The 18,863-nt window shown below is 32.9% G+C and overlaps 1 protein-coding gene across 5 annotated transcripts in view; it reads right to left on the bottom strand.

Annotated features, from left to right (window-relative positions):
- LOC111426165 (Rap GTPase activating protein 1) overlaps window positions 1-18,863 on the bottom strand; it is a 71,057-nt gene that overhangs the window by 36,628 nt on the left and 15,566 nt on the right. For 4 of the 5 annotated variants that reach the window (XM_023060550.2, XM_023060551.2, XM_023060552.2 and 1 more), the window contains one exon: window positions 3,426-3,633. In XM_023060550.2, coding sequence (XP_022916318.1) covers window positions 3,426-3,633 — 208 coding nt within the window. Of the gene's footprint in view, window positions 1-3,425; window positions 3,634-10,581; window positions 10,913-18,863 lie in introns of those variants that run through there. The other variant, XM_023060553.2, reaches the window with a different exon arrangement.

Below are 18,863 nucleotides of genomic sequence, written 5' to 3' on the forward strand. Positions count from 1 at the left end.
AGAAAAAGATCCTTCCATAAAAAGGGTTGATAACATTGTAGACGAACACATCGTCGTAAACATAGCGAGGCGTATACAAAATGGGGTTGGAAACCGAGTTTCTAGGTGATAAAGCGCCCTAGATAACGGTCGACGACGAACATCCCGTCATCGCTGTAATGGAATTAGACCAGAAACGCGAAATATTTAACACCCCAAAAAGGGCCGTGTATGCTCGTATTCGTTTTAAGGATTCCCCAGACGATGTCTCGTTTTCTAAAAATACCGCTGGGAGGGATAAATGAAGAAAAGAAAAAGAATAAGCTGACGAGTTTGCCCAAACGTATCGTAATAAGGGTACGTGACACAAAACACGTTGTTTTTATTCTCTTGAATATGCCAAATGTAAGAAAGATTATTAAGGTTAATAAACATAAAATGTTAAAATTTCATTTCAAATTTTTCTCGAATATGATTAGGAATTGAGAAATTAAAGTGTATATTACGTTAAATTATAACTTGTAATCACTATTTCTAAAACAGATTGATGATGAGCTTCTTCGGAACGATTTTGAGAAGTGTTAAGAATGATAGTGCGAGAAATCCGGGACGATATTGAGAGATGTCAGGTTTGATATTGACAGGTGTGAGGCGATATTGAGGAATGTCCAAGGCGATGTTAACAATTATTAGAAACGATATTGAGGTATACCCATGACTATATTAAGGTGTGCCAAATATCATCATCAGATATCATAACAAAGGCTTATTCTACGTTTTTAGTCTGCCAACTTATTAGCACCATGAGCTATGATATCAATAGACATCTATTCAGTCAGCTTGGATCTGCCAACTTGCTGTCAGCATGAATTTTTACATCGCGACATCTATATTTTGCATGATAAAGTCTGCCAACTAGGTATTAACATGACCTATTGTGTCAATAAACGCCTATTCTGCATTCTAAAGACTGCCAGCATGGGCTCTGGTATCAATAGACTTCTATTTAGCCTGAAACCTGTATGATTATTTCTTATATCACAAATATAACTTGGGGCGGCCGACGTCTTCGAAGTCGGCCGAGATTATTTCTTCTATAAAGCTATTAATGGTTTCTAACGCGAAACCAAGTGCACATGCTTGGAATTTATGGAAGCAATAATCTCGGTCAACTTAGAAGACGTCGGCCGGCCTAAGTACCTTTGCATGATAAAGTTATCGAACTCGTTCGCAGCATCAGCTTTCACACCCTAACACCTGTATTTTGTACGATAAAGTCTACCAACTAGCTGGCAGAATGAGCTATTGCATCAACAAACGCTTTTCTGCATTCTGAAGTCAGCCAATTTGTTGGCAGAATGAGCTCTGGTATCAATAGACTTCTATTTAACCAACTAGGATCTGCTAACTTGTTGGCAGCATGAGTTTTTATTCCTGGAAACTTGTATGATTATATCCAAACCCCATTATATCCCAACCACCATCGAATTTGGAGTCATTTTGAACCACAAAATCCACAAAAAATATATTTAATTTTGAGATTAGATTATCTAAAATAAATATTTTTTTACAATTTATTATCAAATTCGTCATCTACACTAAAAAACAATCAAAATAAGCCTAAACGCCCCATATTTATCTTCAAAAACAACGAAGACATGATTATTTTTGTAACTAACGATATTCCATTGTTTTTAGTTATATTTCCGGTTATATCTCGGTTATTTTTTGAGACAACCCCATCGAGTTTGGTGTCATTTCAAAGGATTTTTCACTTTTGAGACAAATACGAAGTGTAAAAACATAATTTAGTCATAAGGGAAATTATGGGGGTGAAATCATGATTTCAAATCTTGCTTTTTACTCCGTTGAGAATAGAATTTGGAATGTCATCAAATTGCAAATAAGATAAAGACGAATCTATCTATAAATATAGATGACGATGATTTGGGGGCGCATAATTCAGTCGAAATTGCAACCGATCCGGATATAATATGCACCGGGAATACTTATACATTCCGGCTCCAATTTACATGTTAAATTCGCTTACAGTATATAGTAAGTTGGCGTCTCGCAAAGTTGAGATGCACACAACGTCGAAATTGGCATCATCAAGTCGTCGCCGACGGTATATACTCCGTAGTTTATGGTATATTTACGTTTCGCAACGCGAATCCAGATTTTTATTCGCTTCCTCTTTTCAATTCGAAAGATCGGCGAACTGAGTCAACACACATGTAACTCACCCCTCTTTCAAACGAGAATGACTCACTCACCGCAAAAGCCGTAACTGCTCGGTCACATAGCATCACAAACAAAAAGTCAGACCGTTCAATAACGAAAAGCAAGTGAAAGGAAGATGAATCATCAATTAGTTTTAAACAAAAATTAATTTCAATTAATTTAATTAATAATTATAAGAAATAATAATTAAATTATATATAATTTTTATTTAAAAAAAATTTTTGTATTATTATAATAAATGTAATTTTTAAACAAGTGGTGCCATCTAGTGGTACATTTTCGAACTTCCTTTATTGGAAAATGTAGGCTACCCATTTTACTTTACTTTCCTTAGTTTAGGCGCGCTTTAAGAGATGGCGCCACTAACTTTAAATGTATTACTACAAATAATATTGGGTCAAATTGATAATTTGTGGGCGATTTTAATTGTTATTAAAATTACGTGTCAGTTTCAATGAGACTTTTAAAGATGAGTTTATTTATGAGATGGGAGTTTAAATGACGTGGAGAATTTAAAAGACGTGAAGAATCGAGGGGAGGTGGAAGCGGTAGAAATGGAATGAATAAAAAGGCTGGGCTAGGTTTGTAATTGAGTTAATAACGTGCGGAGGAGCGTCGGCAAAAGCAGGCCTCTATTTTTAGCCTTTGACTGCGGGGCAAAACGAAATTATCCCGTCTAATTAAAATCGTAAAAGCGAACGGAGCAATATTTCATTCAAAACGAGTTCTATTCAAATCTTTTTTTTGCTCTTTTCTGTTTATATCAGTTAAACAAAAAATTAGCATGACTTTTTTGATTAACAATACATTTTTGTTCATAACGCGCAATCAACAAGAAAAACCGAGCCGTCTATTCAATAATTCATTTACTTCGAGTTGATTAATTACCCCTGTTATTAACGTCGAGTGGGCGGTATTCGAGATAAGAACAAGACCGGACACGTTCGTAACGAAACGGTCAATCATTGGGAAGCAAAGAAGAAAACATTGAGAAGACTTGAGGGCGCTGTGGGTGTCTTTAGAAGACGACGTCTTGTACTATTACAAAGAGAGTCTTTTAGCGAGTGAATCTCAACGACAAACAAGAGTTTCAACAATCAACGTGTCTGTTGACGCCCACTGCGCCGTGACGGGCGTAAACGTTCTGCGCACCCACGTGGTTAATTTACTTTATTACAATTTTTTTAATCATTTAAACTGACCTGTTTGAAATACGCCGGAAGTACACATCTTTGGTCGTCGAGTCTTGAACTTTGAGCTTTTTCTAATAATTCGAAGAGGTCGTGAGTTGTACCTTTTAACCTTTCCGGGCTTTGAATGTTGTTGGTGGATTGAGGTGGTTGTTTTTGAATAACAGTTGTTGATACAGGGGTTGTCGCGTGCCATGTTGTTGTTGTTGAATGTTGTCTTCTAAAAGAAAAAAATGAAATTTATTTAGTTAAAATAATGTGTTTATGAAATATTTATATTTCCTTTTACATCAATATTGAACGTTACGCAACCAGTTTACTTGGTTGGCCTAAATGTGTAGAGAGCAACCAGGCAGTTTGCTTTCGACCTGACCACAAGGCAGCGGTTCTTAAAATTTCTTTCTTTTTTAGCTTTTATAAAATGCAGGTGACCACAGAATTGCCTTTCAATTGAAATGAATTGGATGAGGAGCAGCTGCTCATCACCTTTTCCTTTTTAAAACTTCTTTTTCGTTTCTGATTAAATCTATACCGGCAATAATAATTATAAATTGATTCGGTCATTAATTCACCGAATCAGGAAGTCAATAACAGTGAAAGTAAAATCTTTTAACTTTAGTTATAAATTTTAGATGTAAAGATGAGCACTTTAATTATAGATTAACGAGTAATTATAAAATCACTCGTTTTTGCAATCTTTCTTCGTTCCCTTCTTTATTAATTAATAAAGAATTAAATGAGTCGATCACGTTTCAAATTTCACTGAGGAGAAAATCTCGAAATGAAACTTTCGATTTAATTCTTCTTATTAAAACGATCATCATCTTTGTAAAACTAAGCCATTTCACCCTGATATGCATTAAGCTCGAGTTGCGTTCGGAGATATTCTAAAGTTAAAGGAAGTATTCTTCGCTACAATGAGCCCGGATTTTTTTTAGAAAGTGTAGCGAAACTACAATGATTGTATAATGAGTGTTCTTCGAGGCGGGTTTCACCTCGAAATCAAAACGCTACAAATTTGATTTGAATATTAATCGATTTTTAAATCACTTAATTTTCTATTATTAAGTGATCTTTATAAACATTATTTAAATTCTTTAATCATTTAAGATCTTTCTTTTCCTCTAAAATGAAGTCTACAATTATTTTAGACAGATTCTATCTTACCAAAAAAATTACCAAGAAAATTAATAAGGTTAATGGATGATTGTGTTAAGGTGGAATATTTAAGAAAATGAGAAAAACTTTGTTGTGTATTTGTATGTGTTGAGATTTCAAGATATGCATTCATTAATAACCAATGATGATGGCAAGTACTAAACCCTGATAATAGCGATCATACACTTGAGTTCAGTGATGGAAATATCATATAGGTCGACATCATGGCAATGAAGGATGGAGAGGATTCCAAAAGTGTGGACATGGAACAAGGAATTGAATAGAATATGGAGCTGATGGACATAAAGTAAAAAAAAGATAAAAGAGAGATAGTGGAATGTTTGGGAGAAAGTGTAAGAGAGAGAGAAGATGGGCTGAGGTAGATGATAGAGGGTAGTTTGACAGTACCCTCTATCATCTGTTGTTCCTGGCTTTAGAATGTCGTGTTTCAGAGCATATTTTTTCATCGTTATTTATTTACGTCAATTAACAGCATCATTTTTCGTAGAAAAACGGAGCGGTTAGTCGTTTGACGTCACTAAACACCAAAAAATTAAAACTAAAACACCAGACAGGACTGATTCTACTATTTTCTGTATTTATAACTCCATTTAAGTGGAAATGAGCCATATCGCACTTAATGAGAAAACTGTCCACGTTCACTCTATCATAACTGAAACGTATTCTCCCAGATCGTGGAAAGTTATTGCTAGAAACGATTCATTAAACAACAAATTATTCATTAGGAATTCGTAATTCTATCGTTAAAATGTTTTCTAATTGATAACACGCCATACCGAAGTCATTTTCGGTCTCTTAATTCTTTATGTCGGTTAAAAATCCTTTAAAATAAGTCCAAACACGATTACTTTATCTTAAAAACTGTCAAAATGACAAAAAAATGGATGTATATACAGGGTGATTCAAAAAACCGTTGACAGATTTCTAAAGTAGATAATACATGAAAAATTACGATGAATAGTCTTAATATACATGGATTCTTTAACCCTTTGTGTCCCAAGAAGTAAAAAATTTTGAAACTTTGTGACAGAATTAGGCAGAATAAAAACGCTATCAAAATACACTCAGTAAAGGCCTTTGGAATCAATTTTAGCAAAATATGCAATCCCTCTATTTTCGCATAATCTAATTAGTGTCAAAAAAGATGCGAATTCAAAAATTAATGGAAGCCTTGTTTATTGAAATTAAGAAATGAATCTTATTTTAAATTGAAGCTTAAAGCTTTCTGTTTAAATCGATGTATAATAATCGTTGGGTTGAATTAGAAAATATTGAGAAAAAGAGTATTGAGTTAAAACTAACATGTTCGTATAACCTAAAAGTGTCAAAAAAGATACTAATTTAAAAATTCCTGGAAGCCGTATTTATTGAAATTAAGGAATGTGACTTATTCTAAATTAAAGCTCAAAGCTTTCTCTTTAAAATGACGTATAATAATTGTTGGGTTGGATTGGAGAAATATTAAAAAAAAAATGTTGAAATAAAGCTTACATTTTCGTATAACCTAAAAGTGTCAAAAAAGATGTTAATTTAAAAATTCCTGGAAGCCGTATTGATTGAAATTAAGGAAAGACACTTATTCTAAATTAAAGCTCAAAGCTTTCTCTTTAAAATGATGTATAATAATTGTTGGGTTGGATTGGAAAAATATTGAGAAAAAAAAAGTTGAAATAAAACTTACATTTTCGTACAACCTAAAAATATCAAAAAAGATGCTAATTTAAAAATTCCTGGAAGCCGTATTTATTGAAATTAAGGAATGAGACTTATTCTAAATTAAAGCTCAAAGCTTTGTCTTTAAAATGATGTATAATAATTGTTGGGTTGGATTGAAAAAATATTAAAAAAAAAATTTTGAAATAAAGCTTACATTTTCGTATAACCTAAAAATATCAAAAAAGATGCTAATTTAAAAATTCCTGGAAGCCGTATTTATTGAAATTAAGGAATGAGACTTATTCTAAATTAAACCTCAAAGCTTTCTCTTTAAAATGATGTATAATAATTGTTGGGTTGGAATGGAAAAATATTGAGAAAAAAAATGTTGAAACAAAACTTACATTTTCCTATAACACCTTTGCAAGCCCATGTATATTAAGACTTTTCATCTTAATATTTGATGCATTACCTGCCCTAGAAGTCTGTCAGCGGTTTTTTTAATCATCCTGTATATGTATTTTTAAAATTCAAAATGGCATGCATTTTTGAGTGCATTTTAGATCACTTTGATGGTTTTTAAGGTAAAGTAGTCGTGCTTGGAATTATTTTAAAGGATTCTTCATTTTCTATATCTAAGTTGATCTTAAAAACTGTTAAAACGAAAAAAAAAAATGATAAATGACATTAAATTCAAAATGGCGGATTGTCAATTTTAGATCATTTTGATGGTTTTAAAGATAAAGTAGTCATATTTGGGCTCATTTTAAAAGATTTTTCATTTTCTATAAAGTGGTTTATACAAATTTAATTTTTTGTATGGGTGAAATTTTTCTATTTATGTATAATAAAGAGGGAAATATTTATTATTTCGTAACCACCCTCAACAAAAAAAGAAAAATAGAGACCAAACCAGATGGTCGTCTTAATATGAGCATTAATATCAACCCCTAAATATTTCCCATTTCATTCGTGTCATCGTCGAACCGTTAATTACAACGTTAACAACCCAATTTTTTTGTGGGTCTAATTCGAACGTGTTGAGTTACACGCGACCATAAATTAAATTTATTCTTATTCATTTTCGTCTTGTTCGTTTTAAGTTTTTAAACGAAAAGGTACACGGCGTATCTTTTCGGTTTGAAAATGCGATTCAAATTTATTTTAATGTATTCAAATATTCAATCCCCGAGTTTTCCGTTCTTAAGATTTATTATTATTATTCGCAATTCTAGATTTAACATACTCTCACACATTAATAAGCTTCCCCATTATTATTAATAAAAGTAAAAATGAAAAGCGCACATTTAATATCATTTTAAAATCGTAAGATTAATATAATGTTATTTCCTTCGTGACAAGAAGAAAATAATATGTGACAAGAAACGGCTGCCGTTTTCTTTGCGGTGAATGGCAAAACCCACGCTTCTGAGTTGTTTCGTCATTTGACACGTTGTAAAATTGTAAATTATCGGTCAATCTTGATGATCTTTTTTCTTTAAAATCGGTTTAAGAGTGTATTTTGAATTTTTTTTGTTATATTTATATTCCCCCTACTTTATTATTATAATGAGATGAGTCCATATGGTGAAAAAGGAATGTTTTTGCTCTTCATCGGTATGGCACGCGTTCTTTTCGACTCGATTTGCATACAAAGTACACCCTACCCTATAACATACGGTTCAAAAAAACCAAAAATGCACGCGTTCTGATGAATACTAAATAAGGAAAATAATGGTAAAATGGAGAAGAACCAACTGTTTATGATGTTTATGTATGATTATCGTTGGGGGTGAGTCATTTTGAATTTTAAATTAAGACACATTGTGCCACATTGTTTATTTTGCTGGTAATATAAAACATAATAATATAAAACATTTTATCAAATAAAATTAATCCTAACAAATCCATTATTTATACAAAGCGAAATATCGCGTGGTGTTAACAGAGCACAGCTCCAGTTACTTAAAACCTAAATTCCCCAACTAATTGCTTTTGTAATTAAGTCCGGTTTACAAAATCTCAATATCTCACCCAATTCTCAATTTTCTTTTCACGTTCTAATCCACTTTCCTCATTTAATCGTAATGATAATTATTACTCAAACGTTTTATTTTTAACAATCTTTGTTATTATGAAACGTTTGATCTTAAAAAAAATCTCTTTAAGACAAATTTCACCGAGTCATCGTTCGAATAAGATCTGATTAATAGATAAAGTCTGTTTCAAAAATTTTTTGCCGTCACCGTTTGGTTCTCGAGATCTTCTCGATGATTTCCAAGAAGGATCACTTATTACGGTTCATTTGATACGGTTATTAAACTACAGTAAAACCTCGATATAACGGACAAAATATTTAAATATTATTAATTATTAAATGTTATTCCTCCACTTGCTCTATTCTATTTTTTGTACACTAGACCTAGAACTAGAAAGATTCGGATTTAGCCGTATGTCTCTTAAGACGGCTAAACCCGAATGATTCTAGTTCTAGGTCTTGTGTTAGTTCTAGTGATAGTGTAAAACTAGAACTAACACTAGACCTAGAACTAGAAACATTCGGATTTAGCAGCACGTCTCTTAAGACGACGAAACTCGAATGTTTCTAGTTCTAGGTCTTGTGTTACAGTTCTAGTTATAGTGCTAGTGTAAGACTAGAACTAACACTAGACCGAGAACTAGAAACATTCGGATTTAGCCGCACGTCTCTTAAGACGGCTAAACCCGAATGATTCTAGTTCTAGGTCTTGTGTTAGTTCTAGTGATAGTGTAAGACTAAAACTAACACTAGACCTTGAACTAGAAACATTCGGATTTAGCCGTATGTCTCTTAAGACGGCTAAACCCGAATGATTCTAGTTCTAGGTCTTGTGTTAGTTCTAGTGATAGTGTAAAACTAGAACTAACACTAGACCTAGAACTAGAAACATTCTGATTTAGCAGCACGTCTCTTAAGACGACTAAACTCGAATGTTTCTAGTTCTAGGTCTTGTGTTACAGTTCTAGTTATAGTGCTAGTGTAAGACTAGAACTAACACTAGACCGAGAACTAGAAACATTTGGATTTAGCCGCACGTCTCTTAAGACGGCTAAACCCAAATGATTCTAGTTCTAGGTTTTGTGTTAGTTCTAGTGATAGTGTAAGACTAGAACTAACACTAGACCTTGAACTAGAAACATTCGGATTTAGCCGTATGTCTCTTAAGACGGCTAAACCCGAATTATTCTAGTTCTAGGTCTTGTGTTAGTTCTAGTGATAGACTAAAACTAGAACTAACACTAGACCTAGAACTAGAAACATTCGGATTTAGCAGCACGTCTCTTAAGACGACTAAACTCGAATGTTTCTAGTTCTAGGTCTTGTGTTACAGTTCTAGTTATAGTGCTAGTGTAAGACTAGAACTAACACTAGACCGAGAACTAGAAACATTCGGATTTAGCCGCACGTCTCTTAAGATGGCTAAACCCGAATGATTCTAGTTCTAGGTCTTGTGTTAGTTCTAGTGATAGTGTAAGACTGAGTCACTGCCTCAGCAGCACACCTTCCTCGATTTCTAAACAATATGTTAATATTGAAAACTTACAACTATTGCTTCAAGTTCGACTGCCTCGGTTTCTAACTCTGAAGAACTGTTTAGTTCTAGGTCTAGTGTTAGTTCTAGTTTTAATTGTTATTCAGCGCTGACGTCACGAACGGGCCTTCGAGCTATACTAGTGTTCCCGAGATGTAGCAGTCCTCTTAGATTCTCCCGTTCTTGGTATAAATATAAAGTCACGTAGACTGAAAGCAATTTGTGTGCATTAAATAATATAAATAAGATTAGTAATAATTTTTTTAAATTTATTTTTGATGATTTATATTCTTTTACGTAATCGATTTCTAAAATTGGTCGAATTGATCTATAAGAAACAAGACACACCTACCTTAACCTAATTAAATAGAGAACAAAAAATTTTTTTATTAATAACAAACTTTATATATATATATTTAGGAATGTTTTCTCGAAGGAGAAATTTTCTTGTTTGGCCTTCTTGGCACGTGTTAAATTCCTTTTATGTTAGTCGCATTTATATCATTATTATATCATAGCATTTTGATAAAAAAATTTTTAACATTCAATCATTTAAAGCGAAATTATTTTTATACATACATATATATTTTTTTTGTTTCTAATTACTTAGTATTTTGCACAATCAAGTTTTGTTTGCGATATACTCGAACAAAACCGACCGAACTGTGACTTATAACATCCTGTTTTTATTGTAGCATCCCAATTTATAACCTTTTTTCGTTCCACTTTTTTTTTTTATAGTTAAACAAAAAAAAACTCACATTTTCTTCATATACCTCTTCCTCGCAATCAAAGTGTAAGATTCCCTATGTCCAGTACTAAAATATTTCATTTTCATTTCTCAATTAAATAATCCATCAATTATTGCACTCAATCAAAAAGGAAATATTGCACTCAAACATTTTTATCGTCACTCAAAATAATGTTTTAAAATTTTATTTATATCGGGAGGAAATTTTTACCGAGGAATTTATTAATTAACTTTAAATACACGTGCGATAAAACGCGAAATATAAAAACCGTCCGAGAATAACACATCAATCCGTGTGGTAATAATAACGTACGAAAGAGGAACGTTATGCTGCGCGCAAAGTTGCATTGGCGACTGACACAATAAAAGCCGGGCGGATTGCGACGAGCCTTGGAAAGCTCTCTTTTTAGTATATAGTAGATATAGCATTCCCCCACCATCGCCACTTTACTCTCTGCTTGCCTGGATAATGCCCCAACCCGGATCCACCCCTTATTGAACGTTTTGTAGAGTAGTTCCGCAACAACAAAATGTTCTATGTGTTCTATATGGTGTTGCAAGTAGGAAGATGCCGGGTGGGTAAATCATTAAATGGCGATGATTTATTATTTTTCAAAAAAAAAATTAAGATTAATTATGTTTATTTTAAATCATTTTTAATAAATGAATAAGCATACTAAAAAAATTAGAAAGGTTGTTAATCGAATATTTTTTTTAGTACGCAAATTTGAATTTAAAAATTATTAAAAATATTACCAAGACTTCTAATATACTAACCTCTGCATCATAAAATAAGCATATTTATAATATAATATAAAATATTATATTACCCCAGATTAAGAAATATCAATTAAGAAATCATTAAATCAGATGCAAAGTTATGGACGAGTTTTGTTGGAGAGATATTCTATTTGGCTTCCAAGTAATGTATTTATATTAAAATAAACTTTACTTTATTTTAAGCAGTAGAGTCACTGCCTCAGTTTCTAAATAATATGTTATTACTGAAAACCTAGAACAATAGTCATGACAGTTCGGCTGCCTCGGTTTCTGAGTCTGAAGAACATTCTAGTTCTAGGTCTAATGTTAGTTCTACTTTTAATAGTTATTCAATGCTGACGTCACGAACGGGCCTTCGACCTATGCTAGTGTTCCCGGGATGTGTTCCCTTCTTTTTGGATTGGTATTATATTATTTATGTAGCTTCGCGCCTAAGCAACCTCAGCTTAATCAGGCAAACTCTTACAAATTTCTTTTTTGCAATAATCAAGCGAAATCACAGATTTTGCACCTAGAGATTAAACGATGTCGCTTGTGGTCGAGGCGTAGCGACGATGTATTGATCGCTTTTGGGTTGGTGTGATGTTAACACTTTGACTGCCATGAGAAGTGTAACTTGATGCACGGCAAAATTTCCACAACAGCCACGAAAAGCACCAGTTGATGCTCATGCCTATTTAATTTTAAAATGTTCCGGTCAGAATGGATAGAGTTTTAGTCAACGTGTTAATTGTGGATCCTCAGGCACATCTCGGCTTAATCAAATAAAATCTTACAAACTCTATTTTGAATTCTTGGCTAGAATTAGCCGAATGGGTTATGCCAAGATCGCGAGTAACCTTTTAAAAGATAGGCTTTCGATCACAGTGCTGCAATATATAGACCAGTGTTGGGTTGATATGAATTCTTAATCACAAACAACACAGGCATAATCAAATGAAGTCACTGATTCACCATACCAAGATTACCTGAGGTCGCTTGTATGCAGATATAATTCCTTATAACGCTGAACACAAGAAAGATTTTTTATTTAAAATAAGTAATCCGCTTAATTGGGAGACTTAACCCTGACATTCGCTTATTAGGGACAATTAAATATTTTTTTACTGATTTTTAACGATTTCATTTTAATCTAAATATAAGATGATTCATGTTCATATTGTTTACACGCTTTAGAAGATTTCTGGGTTATTTCAAAACCGGCTTCTTCCATTGAACCGTCCGGCGATTTTACAATTTGCTTACGATTATTTTTTTAATTGCATTAGAGAGTCACTTCTAACAAACCAAAACATATGGTTAATGTAAACTGACTGTAATAAACGTGGAACGACTTATTATTTATTATACGCGGCCTATTGCAAAATCTAGGTAAACAGTAATTTAATTTTTTTTTTCATTATAATCAATGTATCAAGATACTGATAGAAAGTTTAAAAAGTTTTCTCGTTTTTTCAGGTCGATTTTCACTTTGTTATAAATTGCTTTTTTGAAATATTTCTCGTTGACATTACAAATTCTTTTTGTTAAGTAAATAAATAAACTTGAAGGAAACATTTAGTTACGTAGTCTAATCTCTGACAAATCGCTTAAAAGCTTGTGGGTTATATAATTCGCGGTAAATAGAAACAATAGGGAGTAAAACGTTTATAATCTGAAGTTGGGATCGCGATAGATTTGAAAGATTATGAAGTCGGCCTTTCTCGTCGTTGGGTTGTGTATCGTGGTCGTAGGTTTTCTCCTACGCCGGAATGAAATATACATATTACAAGACTAAAGTGTTTAATAATAAATTTTCTTTAACGGTCTGACTAAATAAGCAGAACTGACCTTGGTTACTGTTTAAAAATGTTTAATTCAATAAATAAAATTGCAATTTAGGTATATTTTGCAAGGTTAAAGTTATCTTTTTGGCGCCAGACGACGATTTGCTAATTATAAAATAATTATTGTCGTCTAACAAGTTAATAATCACCACTTTTATTTGAAACGTTTTATTAAAGAATTGATACACACGGAAATTAGTAAATATTGTAGCTTGAAATGGAGCGGTGGCAATAAAAGAGTGCCCTAAGACAGCTGGGGCATTTTTTTCTTCGTAAAAATTACTTAGGGTGCTTATGGGTCCCCTTCTCAAAGAAGGTAAAGCTTAAGTGGTACAGGAACAAGGTGGGCACGTGTCACGGTCGATGTGTTAAAATTAACAAGAAAGGAATGTCTTTCTTTTCCGTTTAATTTTTATTATACAGTGTTCGCTAAAAAGTATTTTTCTTTATTTCAGTTGTACCCACGTTTCTGAAATTTTTAATAGACCACAAAATCGCTGTTTTAAATCGACTTTATTTGATGAAAATGTAGATCAATTAAGTTAAGAGACCACTTCCAGCCACGGCTTAATGATTAATATTATATCAAGCTGAAACTTGTTATCATAGAAGCCGAGGCAGGTGCACTTTTATTCGGAAAACAAGCAGTAAAGCTTAAGTTTTACAATGATACATTATATGGAACCGAGGCAGCTAAGCTGCCGAGGTAATAGATTGTAAGTACATTCAAAAAACATTAAAACTGTTATTGTAGTCAACCTTGTTATATAATAGCCGAAGCAGCTGTGCTGCTGAGGCAATTAGTTTAATAATAAACAGCAAACGATCGGAAGTGGTGATCATCTCCTATTAATTTCAGAAACGTAGAAACGTTGGAACCTAAAAAAGACAGCGTTGCTAACTTTTTGTCGCGCACTGTATATTCGTTTATTATACAGTGTGTCCCCGGATAGGTGAAACTACTCTTATAAAATGTAATTTTTTTTCGATATTAATTGTCATCTTTTGGGGTTCAGCCCTGCTTGGTTAAAGACTAATTTTGAACATATTTGCAAATTTTAAAAGACAAGTGTCTGTTGACACTGAAGCGAAAACTTCTTGTGCATTAGGTAAAGTGCCTTTTCTCTTTACAGTATGGTAAAATGTTACTAAGAAATTTTATTCAGAATGAAAAGTTAGGGCCATATGCAAATTTTCGGAATCATCGGCCTAATTTGATAAAACCCATTTTTGGTTATTTTCGTCAATAGTAAAACAAAAAAATAGTAAACTTTTGATTAAACGCCAACAAGTTGCCACATTTATCGGTTTTTCCTCGATTCCATAACACTGAATCACGTAAACTTTTTCCTCTAATGTTAACATTCTATTAAAAAAACACTTTAAATTTACTAAATTACAGTTTGACAGATTACTAGTGACAGGAAAGCAATTTTGTTTTATCCATGGCAGTCTTTGTTAGAAATAAAATTGTTTGATATGGATATTGTCAAAGTAGGCCGATCAATCCGAAAATTTGCATATGGCCATAGTTTTTGATTCTGAACAAAACTTCTTAGTAACACTTTCACGTACTGTAAACAGAAAAGATACTTTACCTGCCACAAAAAGAGTTTTTCTTTCACTGTCAAGGCTCACTTGTGTTTAAAAAATTCAAAATATGTTTAAAATTAGTCTTTAATCAAGCAGGGCTAAACCCCAAAAAATGACAATTAATATCGAAAAAAATTTACCTTTTATAAGAGTCGTTTCACCTATCCGGGGACACACTGTATAGTTTTTTTTTATTTCTATTGTTTATTTTGATTTTTGATGGATTAGCGTGTCGATTTTGATTCAACCAAAATATAAAATAGGGAAAAAGAACAATGATTGTCATAGGGAGCGACAAAGTCTTTGAGCAACCCCTCAACTTGTCAACGAACGAAAAGAACTCTTTGACGTATGCAAATTTTGTTCGGGTTTCCGTCGACACGAGGAGAGAGGACGACAACCTTTTATAGTTGAAAAGATGGTTGTAGCCATCTTTTTGTAACAACCCAAACAAACAAAAATTGTTAATTAAAATAATCAAGTTCCTCAACGGTTCTATTTAATTCTCTTCATTATTTTAATTTGTATTCACCCTTTTATTCACTTCATTCACTTTATGCTTTATTTAAACTTAAAAGAATCAAATTCCAATGTAATCATCTCAAATTTTCACGTTAGAACGAATCTGAATCGAAAATCGGTAACCCAAATCCAACCCCCTGCAAATAACCTTTCCAGGGGTGACGATCGACACCGCGTTTAATTAAGATTAAGCCAAAACGTCACCCTCCTTCATATACCACCGTCTCTCCCTTCTTCATATTCAACGTACATTGTTATTTAAATTTAACACGCGAGAATTTTGGGTGGGGAAAATAATTCGAAGGGGGCGCGTGATTAAATACGTGTAATCCCGCGCAAAAAAAGTGTCCCCATTGATCGATTTGACGTTGATGGAATGCCACCGTTACAAAGAAAAGCGAAAAAATTATTCGTATTATCATACCTTTGAGGTTAATTTGATTGATGAGATTTACAAAAATTGCGAAAATAACAATAATTTTTAATCTTCTTATTAATTAAGAAGTAAGAAACAACTTTCTTGGACGTACTCACAACTCGTTAAGACATTATAGAAGAAACTGAAAAACCTGCTAATAAAACGCGCCATATGCCAGAAATGGTAATTGCAAAACCGATTACAAACTCTAACAACCAATTGGTGAGTTGAGTTGAGCGGCAGTCTTGCAGCTGTTAAAGAACTCGAACCATGCGAGATATTGCAGTAGACCCAGAAACATACTAATCCACTTCGAACCATAATTTCGAATTCATAAATCACCCCATATCCTTTATAACACAAACGAATTCACAAAAAAACGTACCAAAAATATTTAAATAAACCAAATTTAATAATAAAACTAAATAAATCCTAATTGAATAACAATAAAGTTGTACGTGACTCAAACGTTGAGACCTTGAATCAGAAAAGCCGAACGGGTGTGTTTTCTGTATGTGTGAAACGAAAACCATAAGGTCCCCATATGGTGGTTGTTGTTGTCTCCGTAAGAACGCTGTGTATGTAGAAAGAGGGGACAAAAAAAAATTTATCGATACAGATGCGAAGTCTGCTAAGTGAAGCAGATTGGGAGCAGATTTCGCGGTCTGCGTCGCCGAATTTAGTCAATCGAAATAAATGTTAAAAGGGCGCTTAATATAGAAATGACCCCAACTTACTTAAAAATAAACAAATCGATAGTAACATCCCTTTCATGTTAAAATTCTTATCCAAAAGGTCAATTAAATTATTAAAATTTAATTACGAAATTGCAGGATCAGCTCTACTGAAATAGAACTGAAATAGTTAAATTATTTAAGGCGGAAGTTGGAGAAACTTGTGAGGTTGTAACTGAATTTAGTTGAGATGTAACAAGAATTGATTCGGAAACAAAATTTTCTGTTTATAGTCAGTGGGGGTGTATTCGTATGAAGTTGAGCTTTAGTAATATATATACAGTGTTAATTAATCATCAGCGATTTGCATATTGCAATACCAATATAGTGATATTGGTTGCATATTTGCAATGATGACGTCGGGTACGATAATTAATTAACGCACTGTATTATATTAGAATGATATTTATAAGTGTTTGCAATGTTGAATGATATCTATCACTTTTACAATAAGCAAACATATATAGATTAGGGTTAAACATCAATAGAAATTATATTGCAACTCTCGGTTTATAAAAATATTAATTTAAAACCAAATTAATTCGCATATCATATTTAATAGCATCCAAATCTTAAAGAAAAATAAAAAATAAGCAACAAAAAACTTTAAGAAATGCAACCAAACTTACACAACTCAAAAAACTATAAAATCAACTTTTTATATCTTAGAAATATGCAACCAACCTAACTCAACTTGCTTTTTTTCTTACACAAAACTTTATTATGTATGCAACCAACATTACGTTTTTTTTTAAATTCAATTTTTTTTTGAAATTTTTGATTCAATAGAATCAGAAAAGAGGATTTTTCCGCACAATTAACCACTACACTAAACTCCGAAATCTCAATTCATTTCATCCGGGGCATAGGTGAACTCAAAATCCCCATCGACCCCTTATCCTCATCAAATAAAACCCTCCGTAATCCCATCGACACGATTTTATTACCCGGAGGGTCGGTGGGCCTTTAAAATTCTTTACACGTGGTGTTCAACGATCAGATAGGATTCGGACTCGATTGTGTCAATTGTAACGAGGCGTTGTTTATGGGCGTACATTTTTTTTCAGCATGCGTCAATGTGTACTTCCCCCTCAATGCCATTTCCGCAACGATTGTTCTCTTAGAGTACCTTGTTTTTACTATTTCTAGTTCTAGTTCGGTTCTATAAACTCTCTCGTTGGAGTTCAACCGAATTTTTTTTAACGCTCACCCTTTTTTATTTAATTTTTTTGTATTTGTTTCGTTCAGTTCAATCTGGTTCTTTTAAAAATAGTGCTCGTTGTGGTATTTTAAGTGAACTACTGAAAGACTCTCTCACAACACTCGTGTGAGACACTTTGTAAGCGTTGAGTTGTTGAGTTAATTGACATTTTTTATAACAAGATAAGAAATTTAAAAAAAAATAAAAATTTTAAGAAAGAAGAGATGTTTAAAAATTCAATATTCAGCCTTCGCCCCCCGGGCTAATAACGTCCGCGAGGTCAACGCCATCTCGAGCGCGCCTTTTTAAATTATATAACGTTTTTGACGTCTACGAAACCCCACTATGTACATTTTTTTTGTATCACTCTGTATACATAATTATCAAAAAATTTTTTCATCCCGGATTTTAACGATTCTTTTGTGTACGTTTTATCCCAGGAAACGATTTGTTTTCAAACTTGTAACAACATCTCATCTCTTTCCTTCCCCTCTAACACTTCTGTTTTTCGTCCGTTTGTTTTTTCGTTTACAATCGATCTTAAACCCAACAACAAACAACGGAAACGTAAAGTTTTAATAGGAGATTATTTCGATCGCTCATTTAAGCCCAAGATTTATTAACATTTTATTTATACGGGATGCTGTTAAATTAATTAACGATGATCATTATTCGATTTTCACTCTCGTTTGGCGGTTGGCATTTTAGTTACGTGACGGTTCAATCGTAAAAGAAACTATAACAATTAGCTCGATTGTCCGACCCGGTTTTCCATTGGCATTCTTTAAAAGCTTTGCTGCTGCTGCTGCTGCGGCTGCTGCTGAACGATTATGTAAACCGTTAATGGTCGTGATGCAATGCGTCTACGTCTCTAGAAGATCTCTCAAAGAGAAATAGAAACGAATACAAAAAAACAACAAAAAATTTTAGACTTCTAAGTTTTTTTAACAAAGATTTAAAAAAATTGTTTTTAGTAAATTATTTCGTAAATTCTGCACAGTACTGCACTGCTTTTTTTCCTTGCAAGAGAACAATAGTAATTGTTTCGCAACGTTATTGTCGCGGAGCTTTGTTGACTCTTACGACATTCATTCCCTCTTTCGAGTCAACCTTAATAGGAGTACATATTATTTTGTTTTAACTGTGTACTTACTTACTTATTTATCGAGGCATAAAGTAATAAAAAAATTAAATAAGTTATACAGGTGGCTACAAAGT

This window comes from Onthophagus taurus, chromosome 5 (genome assembly GCF_036711975.1).
Source record: "Onthophagus taurus isolate NC chromosome 5, IU_Otau_3.0, whole genome shotgun sequence".
Lineage (NCBI taxonomy): Eukaryota > Metazoa > Arthropoda > Insecta > Coleoptera > Scarabaeidae > Onthophagus > Onthophagus taurus.